This window comes from Notechis scutatus, chromosome 13 (genome assembly GCF_049901735.1).
Source record: "Notechis scutatus isolate UNSWTSFEM ecotype Mainland chromosome 13, rNotScu1.2, whole genome shotgun sequence".
Classification (NCBI taxonomy): Eukaryota; Metazoa; Chordata; class Lepidosauria; order Squamata; family Elapidae; genus Notechis; species Notechis scutatus.
In genome coordinates, this window is record NC_142021.1 from 11,553,725 (window position 1) to 11,580,632 (window position 26,908).

Sequence of the window (26,908 nt, forward strand, 5' to 3'; positions counted from 1 at the left end):
GAGTGAATTCCCTTCCGCATGGATGGATTTCAACTCCCAGAATTCTGAGACTTGAAGTTCACATATCTTCCAGTAGCCCTTTTGGAGAAACACGAATCCAACTCTTGTCTGTCTTTTCCAAAATCTTAATTCTCAGGAGAATTCTTCCCTAACCCTTTAAGATCTCTCTCTCTATAGATAGATGATAGGTAGGTAGGTAGGTAGGTAGGTAGGTAGATGATAGATAGATAGATAGATAGATAGATAGATAGATAGATAGATAGATAGATAGATAGATAGATAGATAGATATAGATAGATAGATAGATAGATAGATAGATAGAAAGGCAGGCAGGGATAGATAGATGATATAGATAGATAGATAGATAGATAGATAGATAGATAGATAGATAGATAGATAGATAGATAGATAGATAGATGGATAGATAGATGATATAGATAGATATAGAGATAGATAGATGATAGATAGATAGGTAGATAGATAGGTAGATAGATAGATAGATAGATAGATAGATAGATAGATAGATAGATAGATAGATAGATAGATGATAGATAGATAGATAGATAGATAGATAGATAGATAGATAGATAGATAGATAATGGATAGATAGAGATATAGATAGATATAGAGATAGATGATAGATAGATAGATAGATAGATAGATAGATAGATAGATAGATGATGATAGATAGATAGATAGATAGATAGATAGATAGATAGATAGATAGATAGATAGATAGATAGATAATGGATAGATAGATGATAGATAGATAGATATAGATAGATAGATAGATAGATAGATAGATAGATAGATGATAGATAGAGATAGATAGATGATAGATAGATAGATAGATAGATAGATAGATAGATAGATAGATAGATAGATAGATAGATAGATAGATAGACAGACGATAGATAGATAGATAGATAGATAGATAGATAGATAGATAGATAGATAGATAGATAGATGATGGATAGATAGATGATAGATAGATAGATAGATAGATAGATAGATAGATAGATAGATAGATGATAGACAGACAGATAGATAGATGATAGATAGATAGATGATAGCTAGATAAATAGATGAGATAGATAGATAGATAGATAGATAGATAGATAGATAGATAGATGATAGATAGATAGAGAGATAGATAGATGATGGAAAGATGATAGATAGATATAGATATATATAAAACATATAGAGATATATATAACTTCTCCACTTGTTTATTTTGATCCACCTCCCAAGAGATTTTCCCATGCCTCATTCTTCTGGAGCATCATTCAGCACCTGAACATTTCCCAATAAATTTCAGGAAACAAAGACTTCATTTCCTTCTCCCCCACCCCGCACCCCCACCCGCCTTACCACCACACCCAAGCCCAGAGGTCTGGCTTCCTCCTCCGTCCTGCCTCGGTTTGTGTCAACGGTGTTGGCAAGCCTCCCTTTTGAAGCCCCGCACACACATTCCCTGCATCCTTGTGGTGCCTTCCTTGGATCCGATCCCAGAGCTGGGGTGGAGCATGGAACTCCGTTCCCTGGGCCGCGCCAGCATTGAAAAAAAAAAAAATTCCTTTTTGGATGGAGCCAAAAAGGATATAGAAAAATAGATGTTCTTCCGCGGTGCCAGGAATCCCAGGTTGCACCAGCTCCAAGCCAAGACACATTCTGTGCTCCGAATGAGCGAGGCGGATTTAATTAAATTTGGGGAAGGCTTCTACCTGGAGGAATATTGCTTTTACCTGTGCGCTCAGGGTTGCGCAATGAACCAGAGGTTCTCATGATGCAACCAGGCATTGTTGCTTTTTTTTTTTTTAAATGATGATGAAGATGAGGTGGCTGTGTCATTCCGCACCTGTTTATCAAATTCAGAGCATTGATTGCAAAGAATTTCCACGTTTGCCGCCGGGTTAATTTGAGCCAGCAGGAATTGCTCATCAAGAATCTTCTCCCCTTCCCACAATCTAGAGTGATGTCCCCTTCAAGTCATGTTTGACAACGGAGCTGTCACCTGTCTGAATTGTTGCAAGCAAGTCCCTCCCCCCAAGAAAGGGAACTCAATCAGAAAAGACATGGAAGGGACCTTGAAGGTCATCTAGTCCAACCCCCTGGCCTATCCCATTTCAGACAAGTCTCTTCTTCAAAACCTCCAGTGATGGAGCACCCACGATTTCTAGTGGCAAGCTGTTCCACTGCTTAATTGTCCTCACTATTTGGAAGTTTCTCCTGAATTCCAGGTTGCTTCTCTCTTTGATCACTTTCCATCCGTTGTTTCTTGTCTTGCCTCGGACTTTAGTACCCTAGTAGCAAATCTTGACCTCTGGTTCACGTTGAGTGTGGTGCTCAGGTTTCACTACCACCCTGGGCTGAAAAGTGGACACAACAATCCATTGCAAGTCCCAAATGTGTGGGTTCCCCCTCCCTCCCAAAAAGCAGCTGGACTTTCTTAATGTTTTCCTTGAAAACATTTCACTTCTCACCCAATAAGCTTCTTCGGTTCATTTCAGAAGAAGCTTCTTGGACGAAATTGGAGAAAATGAAATTCAATGTAGAGAAAAATAAAGTCCTACACTTAGGCAAGAAAAACCAAAGAGACACATACAGACTGGGTGAAACCAGGCTCAATAGCAGGAACTGTGAGAGGGATCTTGGAGTCTTAGTGGACAACCAGCTAAATATGAGCCAGCTGTGTGCAGCGGCAGCCAAAAAAGCCAATGCAATCCTAAGTTACATTAACACAGGGATACAATCAAGGTCAAGGGAGGTACTAATCCCACTCTATAAAGCCTTAGTAAGACCACACCTAGAGTACTGCATCCAGTTTTGGTTACCACACTATAAAAAAAAAGATGTTGAGACTCTAGAAATAGAGTGCAGAGAAGAGCAACCAGGAGGATTAGGGGACTGGAGGCTAAAACATACGATGAAAGGTTGCAAGTGTTCAGCATGGCTAGTCTAGTGAAGAGAAGAACCAGGGGAGACAGGAGAGCAGCCTTCCAATATTTGAGGGGCTGCCACAGAGAGGAGGAGGTCAATTTTCCAAAGCACCTGAAGGCCAGACGAGGAACAATGGATGGAAACTAATCAAAGAGAAATTCAACCGGGAAATAAGGAGAAACTTTCTGACAGCGAGAACAATGAACCAATGAAAGAGAAGTTGCCTTCAGAAGTTGTGGGAGCTTCATCACTGGAGGCTTTCAAGAAGAGACTGGACTGCCATTTGTAGGGAATGGTATAGGGTCTCCTGATTGGGTGAGGGGTTGGACTAGATGACCTACAAGGTCCCTTCCAACTCTGTTAATCTGTAATCTGAGAAGCAAAATGGTGTTTCAAAGAAAACATCAAAAGAAAGTCCAACTGCTTTTTTGGAGAGGGGGAAAAAAAACATTTGGGATAAGCATGACATGGATGATTGAGAATCCCCATCACATTCATGGCAAGTCGCTTCAGATGATCACTAAATGAATGCTTGCAAATTGAGGTCTGTTTGTAACATCTAAAGACCCAGAAAATCGAGAAGAGGAACCTGGAAATTAAGAATGAATTCGCTCTGCGTGCCGTAAAGGATTTCAGAGAATCTTTAAATTGAATTTCGCCTGTTCTGAAGCATCTGGGTAGATGGTCTCCAGTTCATGGTCACCTCAGTGCGGAAAGAGGAAAACAACATTAACTCTCTGACCTTTTGAAGACCTGCCAATTCCTTCCCAACTGAAAAAAAACATAAAAATAAAATAATAGCAACCTCCCGTCTGCAAAGAAATCCTGCAGCCTTCCAATTAGGTTTTTATGTGGTTATGTTTTTTTACAGCTGCAATCTCAGTGAAGTGAAATGCTGGTCAAGGTTGATAGGAGATTAATAGCAGCAGCCTTAAAAATCCACTCCAGGAACTCGGGAGAACAAGTTAATAATGAAAAGATGATAAGCCCCATCTACTTTTCTCAAAAAAAACAGGGGGCACATCTTCTAATTATCCTTGAAAGGTGCAGCTGTGCGCTTGTGCAATTTGTGTGTTGAGTACACAACCCTTGGAGGTCCTTGAAGTGGAACATGGCTCAGGTCACCCCAATGTGACTTCACACCTGAGGATGGGTTTTGATGTCCGTTGGTTTGGAACCTGTCTGGCTTTAGTATAGTTTTTAGTGATTTCTCTTTGTGTGTGTGTGTGTGTGTGTTTATATATTTCATGGTTCTGCAAGATTTTGTTTTAGGGAAAAGCTGTGCTCAGTTCAAGAAGAATAACCGAAATTAAGACACGCAACCTCCCTTGCAAATGATGTATATATATAGTAACTGAAAAATACATCGGCAGCTAAAAGGTGCCTTCCTAAAAAAAATTACAGGCAGTCCTCAACTTACAATGGTTCATTTAGCAACCATTCAAAGTTACAATGGCACTGAAAAAAAGGGAGTTATGATATTTTTCACACTTACGATCATTGTGGCATCTCTATGGTCGTGATCAAACTTCAGACGCTTGGCAACCTGACTCATATTTATGACGGTGGCAGTGTCCCAGGGTCTTAACATGGTTTAACAGTGAATTTAACAGATTAACAGAGTTGGAGGGGACCTTGTAGGTCATCTAGTCCAACCCCCTGCCCAAACAGACCGTACACCATCCCGAACAAATGGCAGTCTAATCTCCCCTTGAAAGCCTCCAGTGATGAAGTTCCAACAACTTCTGAAAGGCAAGCTGTTCCATTGGTTGATTTTTCTGTCAGAAAATTCCTCCTTATTTCCAGGTTGAATCTCTCCTTGTTCAGTTTCCCGCCATTATTCCTTGTTTGGCCTTTAGGTGCCTTGGAAAATAGCTTCACCCCTTCCACCTCTCTGTGGCAGCCCCTCAAATATTGGAAGACTGCTCTCCTGTCTCCCCTGGTCCTTCTCTTCCCTAGAATAGCCAGGTCCAGTTCCTGCAACCGTTCATTGTATGTTTTAGCCTCCAGGCCTTTGACCATCTTAGATAGATTCAGATTAACAAGAGTTGGAAGGGACTTTGTAGGTCATCTAGTCCAACCCCCTGCCCAAGCAGGAGACCCTACACTATTTGTGACTGATGGCAGTCCAGTCCCTTCTTGAAAGCTTCCAGTGATGAAGCTCCCACAACTTCCCAAGGCAACTTCTGTTCCATTTGTTGATTGTTCTCACTGTTTGAAAATTTCTCCCTATTTCCAGGTTGAATCTCTCCTGATTCAGTTTCCATCCATGATTCCTTGTCTGGCCATCAGGTGCCTTGGAAAATAGCTTGACCCTCCCTCCTCCTCTGTGGGGCAGCCCCTCAAATATTGGAAGATGCTCTCCTGTCTCCCCTGGTCCTTCTCTTCCCTAGACTAGCCAGGCCCAGTTCCTGCACCCGTTCATTGTATGTTTTAGCCTCCAGTCTCCTCGTCATCTTTTGCTTCGTTCTAACAAGCAAAGTCAATGGAGAAACCCCATTTGCTTAACCGTAGTATTTCTCATTTAGCCCACTGCTGTGATTCACTGAACAAGAGAGGTCGTAAAATGGGGCAACACTCACTTAACACAAGTCTGAATTAGCCACAGAAAGATTGGGCTTAGTTGTGGTCATTATTTAAAGAGTCCCTCTGGTGTAAAAATACCAAACTGAAGAAAGGAAGAGAATCTTTGGTAGAGAAGCCCATCACGATAGTTTAAAGCGAATCTAAACCATGTTTTCGTTCTGGACTTTCCCTACGAGATTCTCTGGCCCCAGACTCTCCACAACAAACATGGCTTAGATTCGTTTTAAAACTTATCAAGATGGGCTTCTCTACCGAAGACCTTCTTCCTTTCTTCAGTTTGGTATTTTTACACTAGTGGGGGAAAATACACCTCGTCTCCTCCTGCTTGCAAGGAAAAAAAAAAAAATCACAAGCAGCTTCTCTCCAGAACCTCCACCGTCGTAGCCTGCAACTCTTCAGAGTTAAATAATGCATTGCAACTAACTCAACAGCTCGCTGCCATAAAATATATTTGGTTTAGGGCTCCTTTGGGACTCCGAGCGTTTGTGCGTTGCAAATGGAACCTGGCCACCGAAATGAACAGTGTGTCTTTATTGTGTTTTTTTTTAATTCCAGTTGCCGTTAATAACAGCTCCGACACAGACAGCCTGCCTTCTCCGAGGCTCGATCCCCAGAAGCCTCCAGAAAACGAGTCCAAACTGAATCCCGAGGCCGAAGAAGAGAGGATGACGACGGTCAACACGGAGAAAGCTCCGATGTCCCCGGAAGACAAGGCCATAGACGTTGCTGGTCAGACGGCGCCGGGCGGGACCGAGCCTGGCCTGGCGGGGAGCGAGAAGCCGCAGGAGGAACCGACAGTTGATACGATCAAAACAGAAGATGGAGAAGGAAACCCGAAGGACACCGAACCGGATGGGGCGGAGATCAAAATGGAGGAGGAAGCGGCAGATCTCCCGGAAGACAACAAGGCCGACGAGCAGAAGGGCGAGACCGGTCAAGGGGTGGCGGCAGAGACCGAGGAGGCCCCCAAGAAGGAGGAGGGCCCCCCCAAAGCCAGTAAAACTGGAAGTGCCGCCTCTGATAGCGACTCCAGCGCCACTTGCAGCGCCGACGAGATAGACGAGCAGGACCCGGCGGAGAAAACCAAGTAAGTGAAAAGACGGCGGGCGCAAAGGAAGGAAGGTGTTGTGCTTTGCCGGCAGCCGGTGCAGCCGGACAGTGGGGAAGGAAGGGGACCAGTCAGGGAGTCCGGTAGGACTCAGACGAAGGTCCTGTGTCCGATGCAGAGATGGGGTCAGGACCATCTGGAAGTGGGGTGCTGCCTCCGGAGCCTCTGGAGTCTGGCAGCAGCGAGGCAGAGGAACGAGGGGAGCCTGTTCCCAGTGTGCGTGTGCACAGAGCTGCCAGAAGGCAAGAGCAGCTTGAGCAGAAGGGGTGACTTGGGGGAGGTGATTGCCCCTCCCATAAGGGATAAAAGTCAGACCTCAATGACGAAACCTTTGCAGGAAGCAAAGTAGTTCAATAGTATCTGAGCCCTTCTGGAAGCTCCGTGAACTCTGGTTGGTTGTTTTTTTCTGGGACTTTGGTTAGTTTATGTTGTAATTAACTTTTGTTTTTTGGCAGCATGCTACAGGCGTGCTCTTATCTGGGGGAACTGTTTATAAATAGTTCTGGCTGAGAATGAAAGTAATTCCCAGTGTTGCATTAAAATAGGTTTTGTTTTTACAATAAGTTTGTGTTTCATTAAATTTGATGAAGCCTGGGTCAGGAAGGAAGGAAGGAAGGAAGGAAGGAAGGAAGGGAAGGAAGGGAAGGAAGGAAGGAAGGAAGGAAGGTGGTAGATGCGGGAAGTCCTTGACTTACAATCGCAAGGGGTCCCATGGTTTCTGTTGCTAAGTGAGACCGCTGTTGAGTGAGCGTTGAACCCATTCAGCGACCCCTCTTTCCGCCGTTGTTCAAAGCGAAATTGCGGTTGTGAAGTTAGTCGCACGGGCTGCTAAGGGAGTCTGGCTCCCCCATTGACTTCGCATGTCAGAAAGCTGCAAAATGGGATCGTGTGACACACACAGAGCAACCAACATAACTAGGAGCAAGTGGGCCAAGTGTCTGAATTTGGTCATGGGAGCAAAACACGGGGATGCTGCAACGGTCGGTCGTAAGTGTGAACAAACGGTCACAAGTCACTTTTTCCAGGGCCATTGTAACTTTGAACGGTCACTAACTGAATGGCTGTAAGTCAAGGACTATCTATACCTCCCATGAAAAGCTAGCAGGGTGCTTTGGCACTCCTGAATGTTTAACCTTAGACGGCTGCAGATTTTTCCCGCCTAGGACGACGGGAATCCTCTTTGAGGACGAGCGATCCGATTTTCAGCAGCAGGATATGTTTGGACTCCCAAGGAGATCTCTGGGGAAGCAGTGATCTTCCAGGGGATCACTTGACTCCCAGGAGATCTCTGGGAAAGCAGTGATCTTCCAGGGGATCACTTGGACTCCCAGGAGATCTCTGGGGAAGCAGTGATCTTCAGGGGATCACTTGGACTCCCAGGAGATCTCTGGGGAAGCAGTGATCTTCCAGGGGATCACTTGGACTCCCGAGGAGATCTCTGGGGAAGCAGTGATCTTTCAGGGGATCACTTGGACTCCCAAGGAGATCTCTGGGAAAGCAGTGATCTTCCAGGGGATCACTTGGACTCCCAAGGAGATCTCTGGGGAAGCAGTGATCTTTCGGGGATCACTTGGACTCCCAAGGAGATCTCTGGGAAACAGTGATCCTTCATGGGGATCACTTGGACTCCCGCGGAGAACTCTGGGGAAGCAGTGATCTTTCAGGGAGATCACTTGGACTCCCAGGGAGATCTCTGGGAAAGCAGTGATCTTCCAGGGAGATCACTTGGACTCCCAAGGAGATCTCTGGGGAAGCAGTGATCTTTCAGAGGGATCACTTGGACTCCTGTGGAGATCTCTGGGAAAGCAGTGATCTTCCAGGAGATCACTTGGACTCCCAAGGAGATCTCTGGGAAAGCAGTGATCTTCCAGGGGATCACTTGGACTCCCAAGGAGATCTCTGGGGAAGCAGTGATCTTCCATGGGGATCACTTGGACTCCCAGGGAGATCTCTGGGAAAGCAGTGATCTTCCAGGGAGATCACTTGGACTCCCAAGGAGATCTCTGGGAAAGCAGTGATCTTCCAGGGAGATCACTTGGACTCCCGGGAGATCTCTGGGAAAGCAGTGATCTTCCAGGGAGATCACTTGGACTCCCAAGGAGATCTCTGGGAAGCAGTGATCTTCAAGGGGATCACTTGGACTCCCAGGAGATCTCTGGGAAACAGTGATCTTCCGGGGATCACTTGGACTCCCAAGGAGATCTCTGGGAAACAGTGATCTTCCGGGGATCACTTGACTCCCAAGGAGATCTCTGGGGAAACAGTGATCTTCGGGGATCACTTGGACTCCCAAGGAGATCTCTGGGGAAGCAGTGATCTTCCATGGGGATCACTTGGACTCCCAAGGAGATCTCTGGGAAAGCAGATCTTCCAGGAGATCACTTGACTCCCAAGGAGATCTCTGGGAAGCAGTGATCTCAAGGGATCACTTGGACTCCCAAGGAGATCTCTGGGAAGCAGTGATCTTCTGGGGGATCACTTGACCCAAGGAGATCTCTGGGGAAACAGTGATCTTCTGGGGGATCACTTGACTCCCAAGGAGATCTCTGGGGAAGCAGTGATCTTCCAGGGAGATCACTTGACTCCCAAGGAGATCTCTGGGAAGCAGTGATCCTCCATGGGATCACTGACTCCCGGAGAACCTGGGAAAGCAGTGATCTTCCAGGGGGATCACTTGACTCCCGGGAGATCTCTGGGAAAGCAGTGATCTTCCGGGATCACTGGACTCCCGGGAGATCTCTGGGAAAGCAGGATCTTCCAGGAGATCACTTGACTCCCGGGCGATCTCTGGGAAAGCAGTGATCTTCCGGGGATCACTTGACTCCTGGAGATCTCTGGGAAAGCAGTGATCTTCCGGGGATCACTTGGACCAGGAGATCTCTGAGCGAGCAGCTTTTTCAACCCAAATTGGATCTGCTGGGGCAATTGGTTGGAGTAATCTCCATCTGGAAGATGTGATTGTGCCCTTTTCCAAGCTGTTTTTAACTGGAAACTCCCCTCGTGTGTGGCTCCTTTTTTATTTCCCACGCGTTGCGCAAGTGATTCAGGTTTCTGAATAAATTGGGTGGGGAGCCCAGGAACGAGAGAGACGCGCCAAAGAGCAAAGTCTCTCCCGAAGGGTTTTGCGGTTTTTGCTCCAACCTGGAAGACCCTTCGGTCGCAGAGTCCGTGAGTCAGCAGGGCGAGCGAGTTTGCCTCCTGGGGTCAGAAACTAGACCCACCAGGGCTTCCTCTGACTCAGGCCACAGATTTCTCAGGAGCATCTGGAAGCTGAAGTGAGCAAACAAGCCCCCGTGACTTCAAAGAGACTTGATTTATGACCCCGATCTTCTCCGGAGAAATTTGCACTTGGCTTAATGATCTGTGACACCTCCTGACGGTCACTGAAAAGGCAGCTTCAGATCCTCTTTGGGATCGATGCCCACCGGCCGGGGTTAAAGGAGGTCAGGCACCACCAGACGGTCACTTCCCGGACAGCCAGTCGGTTCTGGGACAGCTGCCTTGCCTGCCTGTCTCCCCGCGGCTGAAAAGGCTTATTTAGTGCAGCGCTTTTCACTCCATTTCCTTAAATGCCTCTTGAAATCATATTCTTGGGCAGACATTTATCAAGGGAGGGCTGACCCAGGGCGGGAGAAAACAAGAGCATTGGGAGTACAAATTTATGACATCGGCTTGGAAGGAAGCCAGGTACTCCTCTGCACCACCCCACCACCCCAAAAAAAAAAACATCTTGAGACTCTGGAAAGAGAGTGCAGAAAACAGTGGCAAAGATAATTAGCGGGCTGGGGGCCTAACATGTAACAGATGAACAGAGTTGGAAAGGGACCTTGGAGGTCTTCTAGTCCAACCCCTCCACGCAAGCAGGAGACCCTACACCATTTCTGACAGATGGCAGTCTGGTCTCTTCTTGAAAGCCTCCACTGATGAAGCTCCCACAACTTCTGAAGGCAACTTCTGTTCCAGGGGTTGATTGTTCTCACTGTCAGAAAATTTCTCCTTAGTTCCAGGATGAATCAATCTCTCCTGGATCAGTTTCCATCCATTGTTCCTTGCCTGGCCTTCAAGTGCTTTGGAAAATAGCTTGACCCCCTTCCTCCTCTCTGGGGCAGCCCCTCAAATATTGGAAGATGCCCTCCTGTCTCCCCTGGTCCTTCTTCTCTTCCCTAGACTAGCCAGGCCCAGTTCCTGCAACCGTTCATCGTATGTTTTGGCCTCCAGTCCTCTCATCATCCTGGTTGCTCTTCTCTGCACTCTTTCCAGAGTCTCAACATCTACATTTATAGCGTGGAGACCAAAACTGGATGCAGTACTCTAAGTGTGGCCTTACTAAGGCTTTGTAGAGTGGTATTAGTACCTTATTTGATCTTGATGTTATTGCTATTTAGTGTTGCGTTGTTCTTCGTATGTTTTGGCCTCCAGTCCCCTCATCATTCTGGTTTGCTCTTCTCTGCACTTTTTCCAGAGTCTCAACATCCTTTTCTATAGTGTGGAGACCAAAACTGGATGCAGGATTCTAGGTGTGGTCTTACTAAGGCTTTGTAGAGTGGTATTAGTACCTTATTTGATCTTGATTGAATTCCTCTGTTAATGCAATTTAGTGTTGCGTTGTTCTTCGTAGGTTTTAGCCTCCAGTCCCCTCATCATCCTGGTTTGCTCTTCTCTGCACTTTTTCCAGAGTCTCAACATCCTTTTCTATAGTGTGGTGACCAAAACTGGATGCAGTACTCTAAGTGTGGCCTTACTAAGGCTTTAGAGAAAGACTTAGTAAGTAAAATATAGGGGGCTGGAGGCTAAAATATACGAAGAACCATTACAGGAATTGAATAGGGCCAGTCTAGAGAAAAGAAGGACTAGGCATGACATGATAGCAGTGTTTCAATATTTGAGGGGCTGCCGCAAAGAAGAGGGGGTCAATTTATTCTCCAAAGCAATCAGAAAACAAGAAATAATGGATGGAAACTAATCAGGGAGAGCGGCAACCTGGAATTAAGGAGAAATTTCTTAACAGTGAGGACAGTTAACCAGTGGAACAGCTGGCCTCCAGAAGTTGTGGATACTCCAAGGCTGGAAGTTTTTAAGAAGAGATTGGACAACCATCTGTCTGAAGTGGTGTAGGGTTTCCTGCCTAGGCAGGGGGTTGGACTAGAAGACCTCCAAGGTCCCCTCTTCCAACCTTGTTATTCTATTCTATCTTAGCATACTGGCCCCAATGGTTTGGTGCGGGTTGAGGATGGATGCCATAGCTTCACATCCTTCCAGGGAAGAGAAGCGGGGGAAAAGGTCTCTAAAGATAATTATCGTTGCATATATATCTATATTTTATAAAGGTTGCTGCTGGCAGCTGGAGGAATGAGAAGTTCAAGCATGGGTCAGGCTAAATATAAATGAATACGGAGGCCTGTACAGTCATGCATTAACCGTTGTCAGTTTATGGCTTGGGAACAGCCAAAGATGTTCACAGGATTAAAAAAAAAAAAAGAGCCAGAGAACACCAAGCGGAAACCTAATCCCGTTTTTTGCCAGTGGATTAAACCCCTGGGAGATCCCTGGGATGGTTGAATCTGTTCCGCTTTTCGCCGGTTATGGGATGGGCGACATTCCAACATGGTTCCTGATCTTCTCTTCTAAATCTCCAAAGCTTAAGAGTTGGTGATGTTATCTTCTGACACCCCACATCAAGGAGATAAGTCAACATGAGGTCCTCAGCCAGGTCCCATAAATCTTAGTTCTGGTGATACTAATCCCCAAAATCTTCTGATGGGTTCTCCAATAGACAATAAGATATTCCAAGTGTGGTTCATGATCTTCTCTTACAAACCTCCAGAGTTTAGGAGTTTGCGTTCTTATCTCCTGACACTCACGTCAAGGAGATAAGTCAACACGAGGTCATCAGCCAGGTCTTTTTGTTCTAGTGGGAACAGTCCCAAAGACCCCAAGGTCTTTTGATGGTAACCGTTCCAACATGGTTCAGCGTCTTCTCCCATCAAGTCTCCAAAGCTTGAAAGTCTGATGTCTTCTGGCACCCACATCAAGGAGATTTAACACGAGGTCCTCAGCCAGGTCCCATAAATCTTTGTTCTAGTGGAAGCAGTCCCAAAGACCTGGGCCTGGCTAGTCTAGGGAAGAGAAGGACCAGGGGAGACAGGAGAGCATCTTCCAATATTTGAGGGGCTGCCAGAGAGAGGAGGAAGGGGTCAAGCTATTTCGTAAAGCACCCGAAGGCCAGACAAGGAATAATGGATGGAAACTGAACAAGGAGAGATTTAACCTGGAAATAAGGAGAAACTTTCTGACAGTGAGAACAATCAACCCATGGAACAGAAGTTGCCCTTGGAAGTTGTGGGAGTGCCATCACTGGAGACCTTCAAGAAGAAATTGGACTGCCATTTGTCAGAAATGGTGTAGGGTCTCCCACTTGGACTAGATGACCTATAAAGTCCATTCCAACTCTGATTATCTGTTATCTCTGTTATAGGAGAAACAGCTTGGATGTCAGGATGACCCCAAAGTCTTCTGATGGGATCTCCAATGATCCAGAAGACATTCCCACAAGGTTCATGGTCTTATCTTATGAACCGCCAAAGCTTAAAAGTTGGTGCTCTTATCTTCTAGCACCTATATCAATGAGGCTGGTCATCAGTCAAGTCCCATAAATCTTAATTCTGGTGAAACCAATCCCAAAGAGCCCAAAGTCTTCGGATAGGATCTCCCATGATCCAGAAGACATTCCAACAAGGGTTCATGATCTTCTCTGAGTTCGTGGTCTTTATCTTTTGACCCTCACATCAAGGAACCAAGTCAACACGAGGTCAATAGACAGGTCTTTGTTCTGCTGGGAACAGTCCCAGAGACCCCAAGGTCTTCCTGATGGGGTCTCCCATGGTCCAGAAGATGGCTGGGTTCCTCATCTCTTAGCCAAAAGTGAGACAGAGCCTCAAGACAGTCGCCTAAGGACTTGAAGAGATCAACTCAGGTTTGACTTCTCAGCAAAGTCAAAAAATCCCAGGTGGTCCTCGGCTTAAGAACATACTCGAGAACAGAATTCCCACTGCTAAGCAGGGTGGTTGTTAAGTGGCTTGTGCCTGACTTTGTGACCTTTTCCCCGTGGTTGTTGAGTGAATCTCTGCAGCTGTTCAAGCGAATTGGTTTGAATTTTGGGGCCAAAGCAATGCTTTGTTGGGTCTCTCTGCAGGTTGCCGGCTGCCCGCTTAAGCCTCCTTGGTACCCCCAATGATGCCCGGCTCACCTCCTCACCTCAGAAGCCTCTGGACCTGAAGCAGCTGAAGCAGAGGGCAGCTGCCATCCCTCCCATTGTGAGTCTGTCTCTCCTCTCCTCTCCTCTTCGCTCCTTTTCTCTTTTTCCCTTCCTTCCATCTCATCCTCCCTTCCCTTCCTCCTGTCCTCCATTTCCCTACTTCTCCCTCTTTCTTTCCTTCTCTTTTTCTTTCTTTCCATTTCTCTCACCCTTCCTTCTTCTGATTTCTCCCTCCCTCCACTAATCTCCCTTCCTTCCTTCTCTGTCTTTTCTTCTCTCTTCCTCGTTCCATTTCTCTTCTTTCCTTCTTCTGACTTCTTTCCACCTTCCGTCCACTAATCTCCCTCCCTTCTCTCTTTTCCTTCCTTCTATTTCTCTCTCACCCTTCCTTCCTTCTACTGACTTCTTTCCTCCCTCCCTCCACTAATCTTCCTTCCTTCCTTCCTTCCTTCCTTCCTTCCTTCCTTCCTTCCTTCCTTCCTTCCTTCCTTCCTTCCTTCCTTCCTTCCTTCCTTCCTCCCTCCTCAATCTATAAGGTCAGCTACAACAGCTTTGGGTTTTGATGAAACTAGCACAACTGACTGACACTAACTTAATACAAACATCACGGGCGGGGGGCGATGGGTGCCCATTGCAAAGGGCCCTAACCCAAGTTCTCCTTTCCCCACAGATTTCCGAAGGCGCGCTGGAGGGAGCGTTGCAGAGCGGAGCCACAAAAGCCCCCGTGCCTCCCCACACCTTGGCCCTCTACCAGCAGCAGATCACCCTGGCCCAGGAGGAGGAGGAGGAGGAGGCTGCACTCAGCAAGCTGCCCCCCTCGGAGAAGGAGCCCCCCCTTTGCTCCAGCACCAGCAACAGCCCTCGGGGAGCTCCGCATCGGAGCCCAGCTGAAGCAGAGAAAGAGGGTGAGTGTGCTTTGGGGTGTATGGGGATGCTGCAGAGGGAGGGAGGGAGGAAAGGAGGAGGAAGGAAGGAAGGAAGGAAGGAAGGAAGGAAGGAAGGAAGGAAGGAAGGAAGGAAGGAAGGAAAATTAGTGGAGGGAGAGAGGAAAGTTAGAAGAAGGAAGGAAGGGTGAACAAGAAGGAAGTAAAGAGAGAAGGAGGGAAGGAAGGAAGGAAGGAAGGAAGGAAAATTAGTGGAGGAGAGAGGAAAGTTAGAAGAAGGAAGGAAGGGTGAACAAGAAGGAAGTAAAAGAGAAGGAGGGGAAGGAAGGAAGGAAGGGTGAACAAGAAGGAAGTAAAGAGAGAAGGAGGGGAAGGAAGGAAGGAAGGAAGGAAGGAAGGAAGGAAGGAAGGAAGGAAGGAAGGAAGGAAGGAAAATTAGTGGAGGGAGAGAGGAAAGTTAGAAGAAGGAAGGAAGGGTGAACAAGAAGGAAGTAAAGAGAGAAGGAGGGGAAGGAAGGAAAGAAGTGGAGAGAGAGAGGAAAGGAGTTAGAAGAAAGAAGGAAGGGTGAAAAAGGAAGGAAGTAAAGAGAGGGAGGGGAAGATGGGAAGGGAGGGAGGGAGGAAAGAAGGAAGGAAGGAAAATTAATGGAGGGAGAGAGGAAGAAGTTAGAAGAAAGAAGGGTGAAAACGAGGAAGGAAATAGAGAAGGAGAGGAAAAAGGGAAGGAAGGAAGGAAAATTAATGGAGGGAGAGAGAGGAAAAGTTAGAAGAAAGAAGGAAGGGTGAAAACGAAGCAATTACAGAGGAGGAGGAGAATGGAAGGGGAGAGGGGAAGGAAAATTAGTGGAGGGGAGAGAGGAAAGAAGTGAGGAAGGAAATAGGGAGGGAAGGAGGGAACAAAAGAGTAAGGAAGGAAGGAAAATTAGTGGAGAGAGAGAGGAAAGAAATTAGAAGAAAGGAGGAAGGAAGTAAAGAGGGAGGGAAGGAAGAAGGAAGGAAAAGGCAGGCAGGCAAGGAGCTCCTCCTCCTCCTCCCCCCTCCCCTCCTCCCCAGGCCCTCCCCTCCTCCCCTCCTCCTCCTCCCCCTCCTCCTCCCTCCTCCCCCTCCTTGAAAGTCCTCCCTCCTCCTCCCCCCCTCCCCCCCCTCCCCCTCCTCCTCCTCCCCCCCTCCCTCCTCCTCCCCCCTCCCCCTCCCCCTCCCCTCTCCCTCTCTCCCTCCCCTCCTCCCCCCCTCCCCTCCTCCTCCTCCTCCCTCCTCCTCCCCCTCCCTCCTCCCCTCCCTCCTCCTCCTCCTCCTCCTCCTCCTCCCCCCTCCCCTCCTCCCCCTCCTCCCTCCTCCCCCCCCTCCTCCTCCTCCCTCCTCCTCCTCCTCCTCCCTTCCTCCCCCTCCTCCTCCTCCTCCTCCTCCTCCCTCCTCCTCCTCCTCCTCCCCCTCCTCCTCCTCCCTCCTCCTCTCCCCTCCTCCCCTCCTCCTCCTCCTCCTCCTCCTCCTCCTCCTCCTCCCTCCTCCTCCTCTCCTCCCCTCCTCCTCCTCCTCCTCCTCCTCCCTCCTCCTCCCCTCCTCCTCCTCCTCCTGGAGCCGCAAAGCTGTCTTGTGCGCAGGGAAAAGAGTGGGCAGGCCTGGGACAGCTGGCCATGCTTCTCTTCGGCACAAGCTGTGCACTTCTTCATTCAGTCCCCCTTCGCCCCCCCTTTTCCCACTTGGCCTTCGGAGCAGGACTGCCCAGCCAAGAAAATCCATTTGGATGACAGATTGCCTCAACCGACATCTCCCTTGCTCCACTCCCAGGGCTTTTGATAAACGGCAGCCGTAACCTCCTTCCTGGGGATAAGTGCGGGGTTTTCTCAAGGAGGCCTTGGAGTTATGGGGGAGGGGAGGGAGAGGAGGAAACCCAGAATTAAATTGCTTGAAACTTCCAAGCAGGGTCTTTCTTCCCTGCTTTGGAGCTGGAAGGAGTTTTTCTCTCTCTCTCTCTCTTCATCCAAGCATGCCATTCTTAAGAACTTACAGATTAACAGAGCTGGAAGGGACCTTGTAGGTCATCTAGTCCAACCCCCTGCCCAAGCAGGAGACCCTACACCATTTCTGAGGGATGGCAGTCCAGTCTCTTCTTGAAAGCCTCCAGTGATGAAGCTCCCACAACTTCTGAATGCAACGTCTGTTCCACTGGTTGATTGTTCTCACTGTCAGAAAATTTCTCCTTATTTCCAGGTTGAATCTCTCCTTGATCAGTTTTCATCCATTGTTCCTTGTCTGGCCTACAGGTGCCTTGGAAAATAGTTTGACCCCTTCCTCCTCTCTGTGGCAGCCCCTCACATACTGGAAGGCTGCTATCCTGTCTCCCCTGGTCCTTCTCTTCCCTTGACTAGCCAGGCCCAGTTCCTGCAACTGTTCATCGTATATTTAAGTCTCCAGTCCCCTCATCATCCTTGCAAACGGATCTTCTCTGTTTGAAGAATGCTTGGGGTGCCACCTGTCTCAACTCTAAGATCTCTCCAGTAGTATAAGGCTCCCATTTCCATAGCCCAGCCTTAAAAAAGAGCGGAAGGAATGCCTCTGCAAGATGCAGGTGTTCGTGGCTGCCTGGTAGACCCCCCCGTCACTTTCTCCTGGGGGTTTCCCTTGCGATGTTTGCATCTCCACTTTGGTGTGGTGGTCCAAGGTGTGGACTGGAAGCGAGGGGACAGGGGTTCCCAGACCTGGTCTTTGGGCAGGAAGCCAGCTGGGTGAAAAGCCATTTCCTACCCCACCCCCCACCCCCACAAGCCTTCAGAAAGTACTAATATAGGAAGCTGTGGTAGTTCTGGAAAAGTTGCCAAAAAGACTGCATGGGGGGTATGTCAATGTGATCTCCAGGAATCAAGACTCCTCCAAAGATTGAGAGATCTATCTTTCATCCATCTGTCAATCCACCTGTCTATCTCTCTATCTATCATCACTTATCTGTCTGTCTGTCTATCTATCTGTCTGTCTGTCTGTCTGTCTGTCTGTCTGTCTGTCTTATCTATCTATCTATCTATCTGTCCTATCTATCTATCATTGCCTATCTCTATCTTTGCCTATCCATCTATATCTGTCTATCATTGCCTATCTATTTCTATCTATATCATTGCCTACCTAACTCTTTCTATCTCTATCACATCTATCTATCTATCTATCTATCTATCTATCTATCTATCTATCTATCTATCTATCTATCTATCTATCTATCCTATCTATCATTGCCTATCTCTCTATATAAATCTTTGTCTGTCTGTCTGTCTATCTATATCTATCTATCTGTCTGTCTATCTATCCTATCTATCATTGCCTATCTCTATCTTTGCCTATCTATCTATATCAATCTATCATCGCCTATCTATTTCTATCTATATCATTGCCTACCTATCTCTATTTATCTCTATCACATATATCTATATCTATCTATCTATCTATCTATCTATCTATCTATCTATCTATCTATCTATCTATCTATCTATCTATCTATCATTGCCTATCTCTATCTATCTATATCATCTATCATCATCTGTCTATATCATCTCTCTCTATTCATTGTCTATTGATAGCTATCATCTCTCTGTCGGTCTATCATCTGTCTCTCTGTCTCTGTCTACCTACCTACCTACATACATACCTATCATCTACAATATCAATCTACAGGGTCTGTCTGTCTATCCCATCCCTGTATCCATTCTTCCATACATGCACCCATCCTTCCATTCTTCTACCAGCCCACCCCACCCACCTCCATCCATCCTTCCATCCCATCCTATCTCCATCCATCCAAAAATACAATCTTCCTAACATAGCCCCTCTGACATCCACTTCTCTTGCCCTTTTTTTTCTCCTCGGGTAGAAAAACCGGTGCTTTTCACGCCGCTTCCAGATAGACAGAAGCAAGCGGGAGAACCCGCCACCCCAACCTGTTGGCCCCCGGTCCTCCCTTACCAAGGCGCCTCGAGGGACGTGATCCGCACCTCCCCACACACCGAGTCTCACACATTTCAATATAACCCTTCCGGTGAGTCCAGCTCTTGGCTCTTGGGCGTGGGGTTTGACTGTCCAGCCTTGGCAGTGCCCAGTGGATTGTAATCTGGAGACTGGGTTGAAGAGTTGACAAATTCCAGATCCAGGACAGAAGCGGAAAACAGCAAGAATTAGGACTGTGAAAGCTAAGCCCAGGGGAGACTTTCTTGGCTTGGTGGGGCACAAGGGCTGCAGACAGTCATGAGTTATTTGGGGTTGCGCACGTTCAAACTCCCAAGTTTCTCCTAATCAAGGAGGCAGATCTTTCTTAGAAAGAACCAAGCTCACTTACCTCTCACATTGTTTTAAACTTTCTCTCGTTTTCTCCCTGCAGCAGCTCATCCCATCTCCTTGAATGCTCACGAAAGTTCTCGGACTGGCCCACCACGGTTGTCAGCCATCTCCAATCCGCCTCCTCTGATCTCCAACAAGCACCCCTCTGTTCTTGAAAGAACACCTGGTTGTATCTCCCAGGTAAACGTATAAAACTGTGCATAAGTACACAAATCGTGCCTACCATCCCTTGTCCTGTTGTCCCCAATTATTCGTACCTATTTCATGTATTTATGCTGATGTTTATTCTTATTTCCATTATATTGTAAGCGTTTGACAAATCAAATCAATAAAATAAAATAAAACTCAACCTTCTGAGACCCTCCCAACTAACCTAAGGATGTCAAACTTGATTTCATTGAGGGCCACATAAGGGTTGTGTTTGACCTCTGGGGGGGCATGGCCAGAGGGGGGAGGGTGTGGCCAGCTTGATGTCATTCATGTTGGGGGCACCTGTGGTTGCCAAGTACTAAGGCAGGACTTCCCTCAGACTCTCCCTCCCTCTTATTATAATCTCCCTTCCCTTCAGAGGTGGGATTCAGCCGGTTCTGACCAGTTCTGGAGAACCGGTAGCGGAAATTTTGAGTAGTTGGGAGAACCGGCCAATCCCACCTCTGACTGGCCCCACCCGCATCTCTTCGCTGCCTCCCATTGAGTCCCAGCTGATCGGCTGGGTCTCCTTTGGTTGCCCTGCACAGGAGAATGGAGCTGGAAAGCAGGTTAGTGGGGTGGGGGAAGGAATGGGGATTTTGCTATAACCTTCCCCTGCCTCACCCACAAGCCACACCCACAGAACCAGTAGTAAAAATTTTTTTGAATCCAACCACTGTTTCCCTTCCCTTCTTTTTCCTTCCTTGCCCCTCTTCCCATCTTTGCTTTTCCCCTTTCCCTTTCTCCTTTCCTGTCCCTTCTTGCAGGCTCAAATGCGAAAGGGGAAACATTTCTCCTTTTTTTGTTTTAGTTTGTTTTGCTAGCCCTCCGCCAGCGAAAACGGAGCACTCCATTTTCGCTGGCGGGGGGCTGCAGGAGGCTGTCGCGCCGAAAACGGAGCCTGGGCGGGGCATGTGCAGCCCTCCTGAGCTCCATTTTCGCTGGCAGAGGCGCTGTGGGCCAGTCCTTCACTGTTTCCAGGGTGGCCCCACGGGCCAGATTTAAGCACTCCGTGGGCCAAATCTGGCCCATGTGCCTTGAGTTTGACACTCCTACACTAACCAGTAGATCAAGAGGAACAATGAAACCATGCTCAAGGACATGGCTGCTCCCATGCTTTGGTTTATTTATTTTATTTGTATTTATTTGTTTGTCAAACATGTACAAGATAACAAGTGTAACTGTGAAGATAAACAAGAATGAGGGAAGTCGATACAGATCAATGGGAACAGTAAGACAGGGATATGGTAGGCACGCTGGTGTGCTTATGCACGCCCCCTTTAAGGACCTCTTAGGAATGGGGTGAGGTCCATGGTAGACAGTTTGAGGTTGAAGCTGCAAGGGGTTGAGGCTGTAACCATGGAGTCGGGTAGGACATTCCAGGTGTTGACCATTCTGTTGCTGAAGTCGTATTTTCTGCAATCGAGTTTGTATCAGTTTTTTGCCGGTGTATTGTTGTGGTTGAAGCTGAAGAAGTCGTTGTTGTCAGGATTCTGGCAGTTACCCCCATTTAAATCATGGGTCTCGAACCAAACTTCCAAAACTTCAAGAGGATTTATTGGGAGATAACATATCCGGCCTGTCGGGGTGTGTAGCTGACTCTGAGACACATCATTCATTGTCACCCTTGAGTCTGGTTTTCCCAATCGCCTGGGTGTATCGTAATTCATATTCTCCAATGGGACACATCCATAGCCAAGAGTCAATCAAGCTTTCCAGTTAGAGTTTTGCCCAACAGAAACTTCAGTCACCTAGTTACTATCTTTGAAAACATTTATGGAATGCACTTTCGGTTTGCAAGCTGCCGCACTGCTCCCCCCTCTCTTTCTGTTGGCAAGTCTAAAAAGACCAGAGAAATATTTTATGAGTTGCCAGTGGACAGGCAAGACATTGTAGCAGACAATTTTGTGAATTATGCTTAGATCGGGCCGCAGGCGGCAGAGTTCCAGATTGTCCAGGCCCAAAATTTCGAGCCTGGAGGCATAGGGGTGAGTGGAGGAGTGGAGGACTCTTCTCCAGAAATACCTCTGAACCCTCTCAATCATGTTAATGTCCGATTTACAGTGCGGGTTCCAGGCGGACGAGCTGTATTCGAGAATTGGCCTGGCAAAGGTTTTGTATGCCCCAGTAAACCATTCAATGTGTCCCCAACACTACTAATATTCTTTGATGGATCTTTCAGGGGATTCCTCTACAGCTCCATGGTCCGTTCAGCTCAGAGCATGCAAAAGTCTCCATCGGTTCTGTAGCTCTGCCTTTGACAATGGATCCCAAGAAGTTGGGTAAGTTGATCTTCGTGCTGACCTGGTGGTGGGGAGATGTTCTCAGAGCCACGGCTGACCAAAGAAGGGGAGGATCTAGTTGGGACACTAGCCGTGTGCTGAAACCAGCTAGTCGTCCAAGCAGTTTCTTCTTCTGTTCCTGGTAGAGTAAAAGTGAAGTGGGGTAACATTCTTGTTTTCCAGTGCCGTTTTCTGGAGTGAAGCAAGAGCAGCTTTCTCCTCGAAGTCAAACTTGTCAGCCTGAAAGCTTGGTTGTGCAGACCTCGCAGGAGAGCTCTGTTCTTCGAGGTAAGCCTCTTGAACGGTGGAAGCCGATGATGATGAATAGAATAGAATTAGAATAGAATATAGGAATAGAATAGAATAGGGAATGGGATAGAACAGGGAATAGAATAGAAAATAGAATAGAATTAGAATTAGAATAGAATATAGGAATAGAAATAGGAATGGAATAGAATAGGGAATGGAAAATAGAATAGAAAATAGAATAGAACAGAATATAGGAATAGGAATAGAATAAAATAAAATAGGGAATAGAATAGAATAGAATATAGAATAGAATAGAGTATAGGAATGGAATGGAATAGAATAGAATAGAATAGAATAGAATAGAATAGAATAGAATAGAATAGAATAGAATAGAATAGAAAATAGAATTGAATAGAACAGAATTAGAATAGAATAGAATAGAATAGAAAATAGAATAGAATAGAATATAGGAATATGAGGACTTCCGGTTTGAGCTTCGGCGACGGACCGAAATCCGCGATCATGCGCAGTTTCGATCCATGCTCGCCACCGGAGTGCCCTGAGCCAGCTGGATTCAGGGCTAAGCCATCCCGTAGAGGTGGTGAAGAGGGAGGAGACCGCCAGCAGGGTTGAGGAGAGCCACATCTCTCCTCCTCAGCTGGTCATTACTCCCTTTCCCGAAGGCGGTTGCAGCGATGGTCAGAAATGGCCACCTCAAAGAAGAACTTGACCGGAAAAGAATGTGCAGGAGGAAGATAAGAAGAGAAAGTTTTGGTTGACTGGGTTAAACTGAAAAAGCAACAACGTAAGGTACCCTGGAATTTGAACTATAAAAAATAACATTGTTCCCGTTGATGCAACGAAGAAGAGAGGGAAGGGAAAGGATTTGGCTTTTTTTTTTCTTCCCTTCCTTATACTGACAACTAAGAGATTTAAGTAAGAAATTGACAAAAATCCACTTTGAGATCAGTAGGCATTTAAGCTGAAAATAAAATGTCAAAGGTATAATAAAGACTTTTGGATACTCAAAAACCTTTAAAAGCAGGAAAGGAGAGAAAAGGAAAGAATAAAAGGGCGGGATCTGGAAAAATGGAGGAGACTGCCTGGAACTAAAAGGAAGTTACAGCGAAACCTTAACAAGATTCCTAAAAGATACATTCTAACTGAAACTATGTAACAAAATAATAGAACCCCAGGAAGAGAAAGTGGAAAAAAGAAGCAAGAAGAAACAACTTTGGATTATTTGGATTACTTGGTGATTTTTGGATTTTGGGCTATTGGATTTAAATGACTAAAATCAATCTGGTGGTTGTTTAAAAGTGTTTAAAATGGCATCACTTTTAGAAGAACTGAAAATGGAACTTAAAAAACAGAAGATGCACAAGAAGGAAGAGGTTCTTTTGGCTTTGTATTTCAATTTTTAGAAATGGAGATCTGGAACTATGAGAAACAACAAGAAACGCTTGTAGAACAAGAAGGTTGGGACAAAGAAGAAGCCATCTTTAATGTTCAAGCAATTTTATGTGGGGAAAAAAAGGAAAGGTGGGAAAGAGAGTGAAAACTTTAAGATTTGGGGGAAAAAAAGAAATTTGAAATTTGAAAAATAATTACAATATTAGGAAACAACAGAAGAGAGGATCACAGAAGAGAGAATTAGAAGTAGAGAGACAAGGGGGCAAAAAGAGGGAGAAGAAGAGGGGGAAGAAGGAAAGGAAAAGAAGTTATAAAAGACAGAAACAAGATATAGAGAAAAAGGGAAAATGTATAAGGATTGAAAGTATAAACCTATTTAGGGATAATGTGTGAAAATTTAATTGAAAAGGGGGTTCTGCAAAGGTACATAAGATAGTATTGTTATATTAGAAATAGAAATAATTTTAGAAAATATGAAACAATGTATGATTAAAATGATGGATAAAATACTTATTGTAATGCAGTGGAAGGTTTGGTAATAAACAAATGAAATAAAGTGAATGAGAGAATGAAATTAGGAAAGGATGGGAACATTTTAATTATTATTAATGATTTATAAAAATATAAGTGAAGAGATATGGAAAAAAAAGAATTAATTATGGAAAGTTTATAAGTGTTCACAAGGAAGTATGATATTCAATTGAAAAGAAATGTTAAAGATGTTAAGATTCTAATATTAATGATAGAATTGAATTGGAATGGAATGAGTGTTTCATTTACTATTGTTATATATATATACAGTGTGTGTGTGTGTGTGTGTGTGTGTGTGTATGTGTGTACATATATATATATGTAGGTAGGTAGGTAGGTATATTTAAGAACATAGTGTGTATTTTAAGAATGTACCAAGCAGAGCAGAATTCGATTGGAAGTTATGTACTATATTGAATGTTATAATTTTAAAGGCATAAATTGAAGTTTAAATAAGAGTTGAATGGATAAAATTAAAACATATAAAGGTGTCATACTCCAATTAGTAACTACAAGGGAAAATTTGTTTAATGAGAAAAGATAATATGAAATTGAAACAGGACAGACAAAAGTATAAACATAATGATTGGAAAGACATTGAAACTTAGAAAAAGGTATATAATTGAATTTAGATATGAGATAATTAACAATAAAATTGAGAAAATCAAGGGGAAAAATTATGGAGAAAATGTTAAAATAGTTATAAGATATGGAATAGAACACAAAGATGAATATGAAATTGAGTTTGTGTCTGTATGAAGAAGTGATAACCCAGGATCATGCTATTCTCAAAAAAAGATGTTTTATTTGTATTACGTTTTTGTGAAAACCCAAATAAAATTTATATTAAAAAAAAAGAATATAGGAATGGAATAGAATAGGGAATAGAATAGAAAATAGAATAGAATTAGAATAGAATGGAATAAAATAGGGAATGGAATAGAATAGGGAATAGAATAGAAAATAGAATAGAATAGAATTAAAATAGAATATAGAAATAGGAATGGAATGGAATAGAATAGGGAATGGAATAGAGAATAGAATAATACAGAATAGAATTGAATATAGGAATAGGAATGGAATAGAATAGGGAATGGAATAAAACAGGGAATAGAATAGAATAGAATAGAGGAAGAGGAATAGAATAGGGAATGGAATAGAATAGGGAATAGAATAGGGAATAGAAAATAGAATAGAATTAGAATAGAATTTAGGAATAGGAATGGAATAGAATAGGGAATAGAATAGGGAATGAAATAGAATAGGGAATGGAATAGAATAGGGAACAGAATATAGAATAGAATAAAACAGAATAGAATATAGGAATAGGAATGGAATAGAATAGAATAGGGAATAGGAATGGAATAGAATAGAATAGGAGATAGAATAGAAGGGAATAGAATAGGGAATAAAATAGAAGGGAAGGGAATAGAAGGGAATAGGATAGGATAGGATAGGATAGGATAGGATAGGATAGGATAGGATAGGATAGGATAGATGAATGGAATGTAATGGAATAGGAAATACAGATTTAAGCTCCCTGTGGACCGTTCTGGTCCATGGGCTTTGAGTTTGACACCCCTGGTCTAAGCCATTGGAAGGACTCTCCAACCTGTAGAAGCAGTGCTGGGCTCATCAGCCCATCAATCTGTCTGAAGCTGCATTTCCCCTCCCAAATGTCCGGGAATAGGCAGGTTGGTGACATCCAGTAAACGATTTTTGAAACTTATCAGCTCTTCTTGTTCATTGTATCCTGCAGGTACCTCCTTGTCGGGTGGAAGCATCATTAAAGGGATTCCCAGCACAAGGCCACCTTCGGAATCTACCATCACATATCGGGGTTCCATCACACATGTAAGTCTTCTCTTGGGGGGGGGGGGTAGCTTTTCTAGGAGTGCACCAGAAGTGTCTTGGTGATGAGGAAGGATCTATGGTTGAGAATGTTCTGAAAGGTGTGGTCAAAGATTGATGAGGGCACAAAAAGGTGAAGAAGACCTGGGGTGGTTAATACCTACCACAGACCTTTGGCTGGTCTTGAAGCCAACCAATGTCAACTCAACTCATCAAATATTTCTATGGTCATTGAGGAATTGCCAACAGAAAGGGATTGAAAGAGCAGTGTGGAAGCTTGAATGATGCGCCTCAGAGTCTGCTACACCCAGGCAGTGCCGGACATGTTAACTTCCCATAAATCCTTTTGAAATTTTGGAGGTTTGGCTCGAGACACATGATTTAATTGGGGTAACTGCCAGAATCCTGACAACTACATTGTCCTAGATCAGGTGTGTCAAACTCAAGGCCCAGGGGTCGGATCCGGCCCACGAGGTGCTTAGATCTGGCCCACGGGGGATGCCCTGGAAATAGCAAAGGACTAGCCTGCGGTGCCTCTGCCAGCAAAAACGGAGCTTGTGAGGGGGCCACGTGTGGCCCTCAAAGCTTCATTTTCACTGCCAGAGGGTTACAGGGAGGCTGTCCCAGCCAAAAACAGAGCTCAGGAGCCTGTTTTCACTGGCAGAGCACTCAGGCCACCACAGGCACACACACACACCGACACAAGTGATGTCATGCTAGCCACACCCACCCTGGCGACCCCATCCCGAGGTCAACACACAGCCCTGATATGCCCTCAATGAAATTGAGTTTGACACCCCTGTCCTAGATGATGAAGAAGACCTGGGATGGTTATTACCTACTAAAGACTTTTGGCTGGTCTTGAAGCCAACCCTGTTGACAAGGAATGGCCCAGGTGGAACCCAACCAAAGTTCAGAACGTGGTTGGTGTTCTTCAGCGGGTGGAGAAGACGAGCTGCGTCTCTTCCTTAGGAAACGTGAACTGTGCTTTGAGATCCCTCAAGCTCTTTCCAGACATTTTCCTTTCTGTGCACATCCCCAGGCGTGCACACACGCACACACACACACACACACACACACACACACACACAGCAAAGAATTCATGGTTCCCATCAATCAGCGCTAGAGACAGAAGGCTTGCCAAATGGGTGATAGCTTTGTACTCTCTCCAGTTATTGCTTTCTCTGGAAACGGAGCAGAGGGAATTCTTTTTTCTTTTTTTACCCTTTGGCTTTTTTTTTCTGTCTTTCCTTTTTTTTTCTCCTCCTCCCTGGCTGACATTCAGATCTTTAAAGCTACG

General features: G+C 45.5%; 1 protein-coding gene across 1 annotated transcript in view; it reads left to right on the forward strand.

The window, feature by feature from the left end:
* NCOR2 (nuclear receptor corepressor 2) overlaps positions 1-26,908 on the forward strand; it is a 218,467-nt gene that overhangs the window by 136,192 nt on the left and 55,367 nt on the right. The window contains 8 exon segments of the mRNA XM_087942977.1: positions 6,082-6,613; positions 13,827-13,947; positions 14,560-14,794; positions 18,630-18,794; positions 19,134-19,273; positions 21,465-21,564; positions 21,748-21,852; positions 25,517-25,611. Coding sequence (XP_087799103.1) covers positions 6,082-6,613; positions 13,827-13,947; positions 14,560-14,794; positions 18,630-18,794; positions 19,134-19,273; positions 21,465-21,564; positions 21,748-21,852; positions 25,517-25,611 — 1,493 coding nt within the window.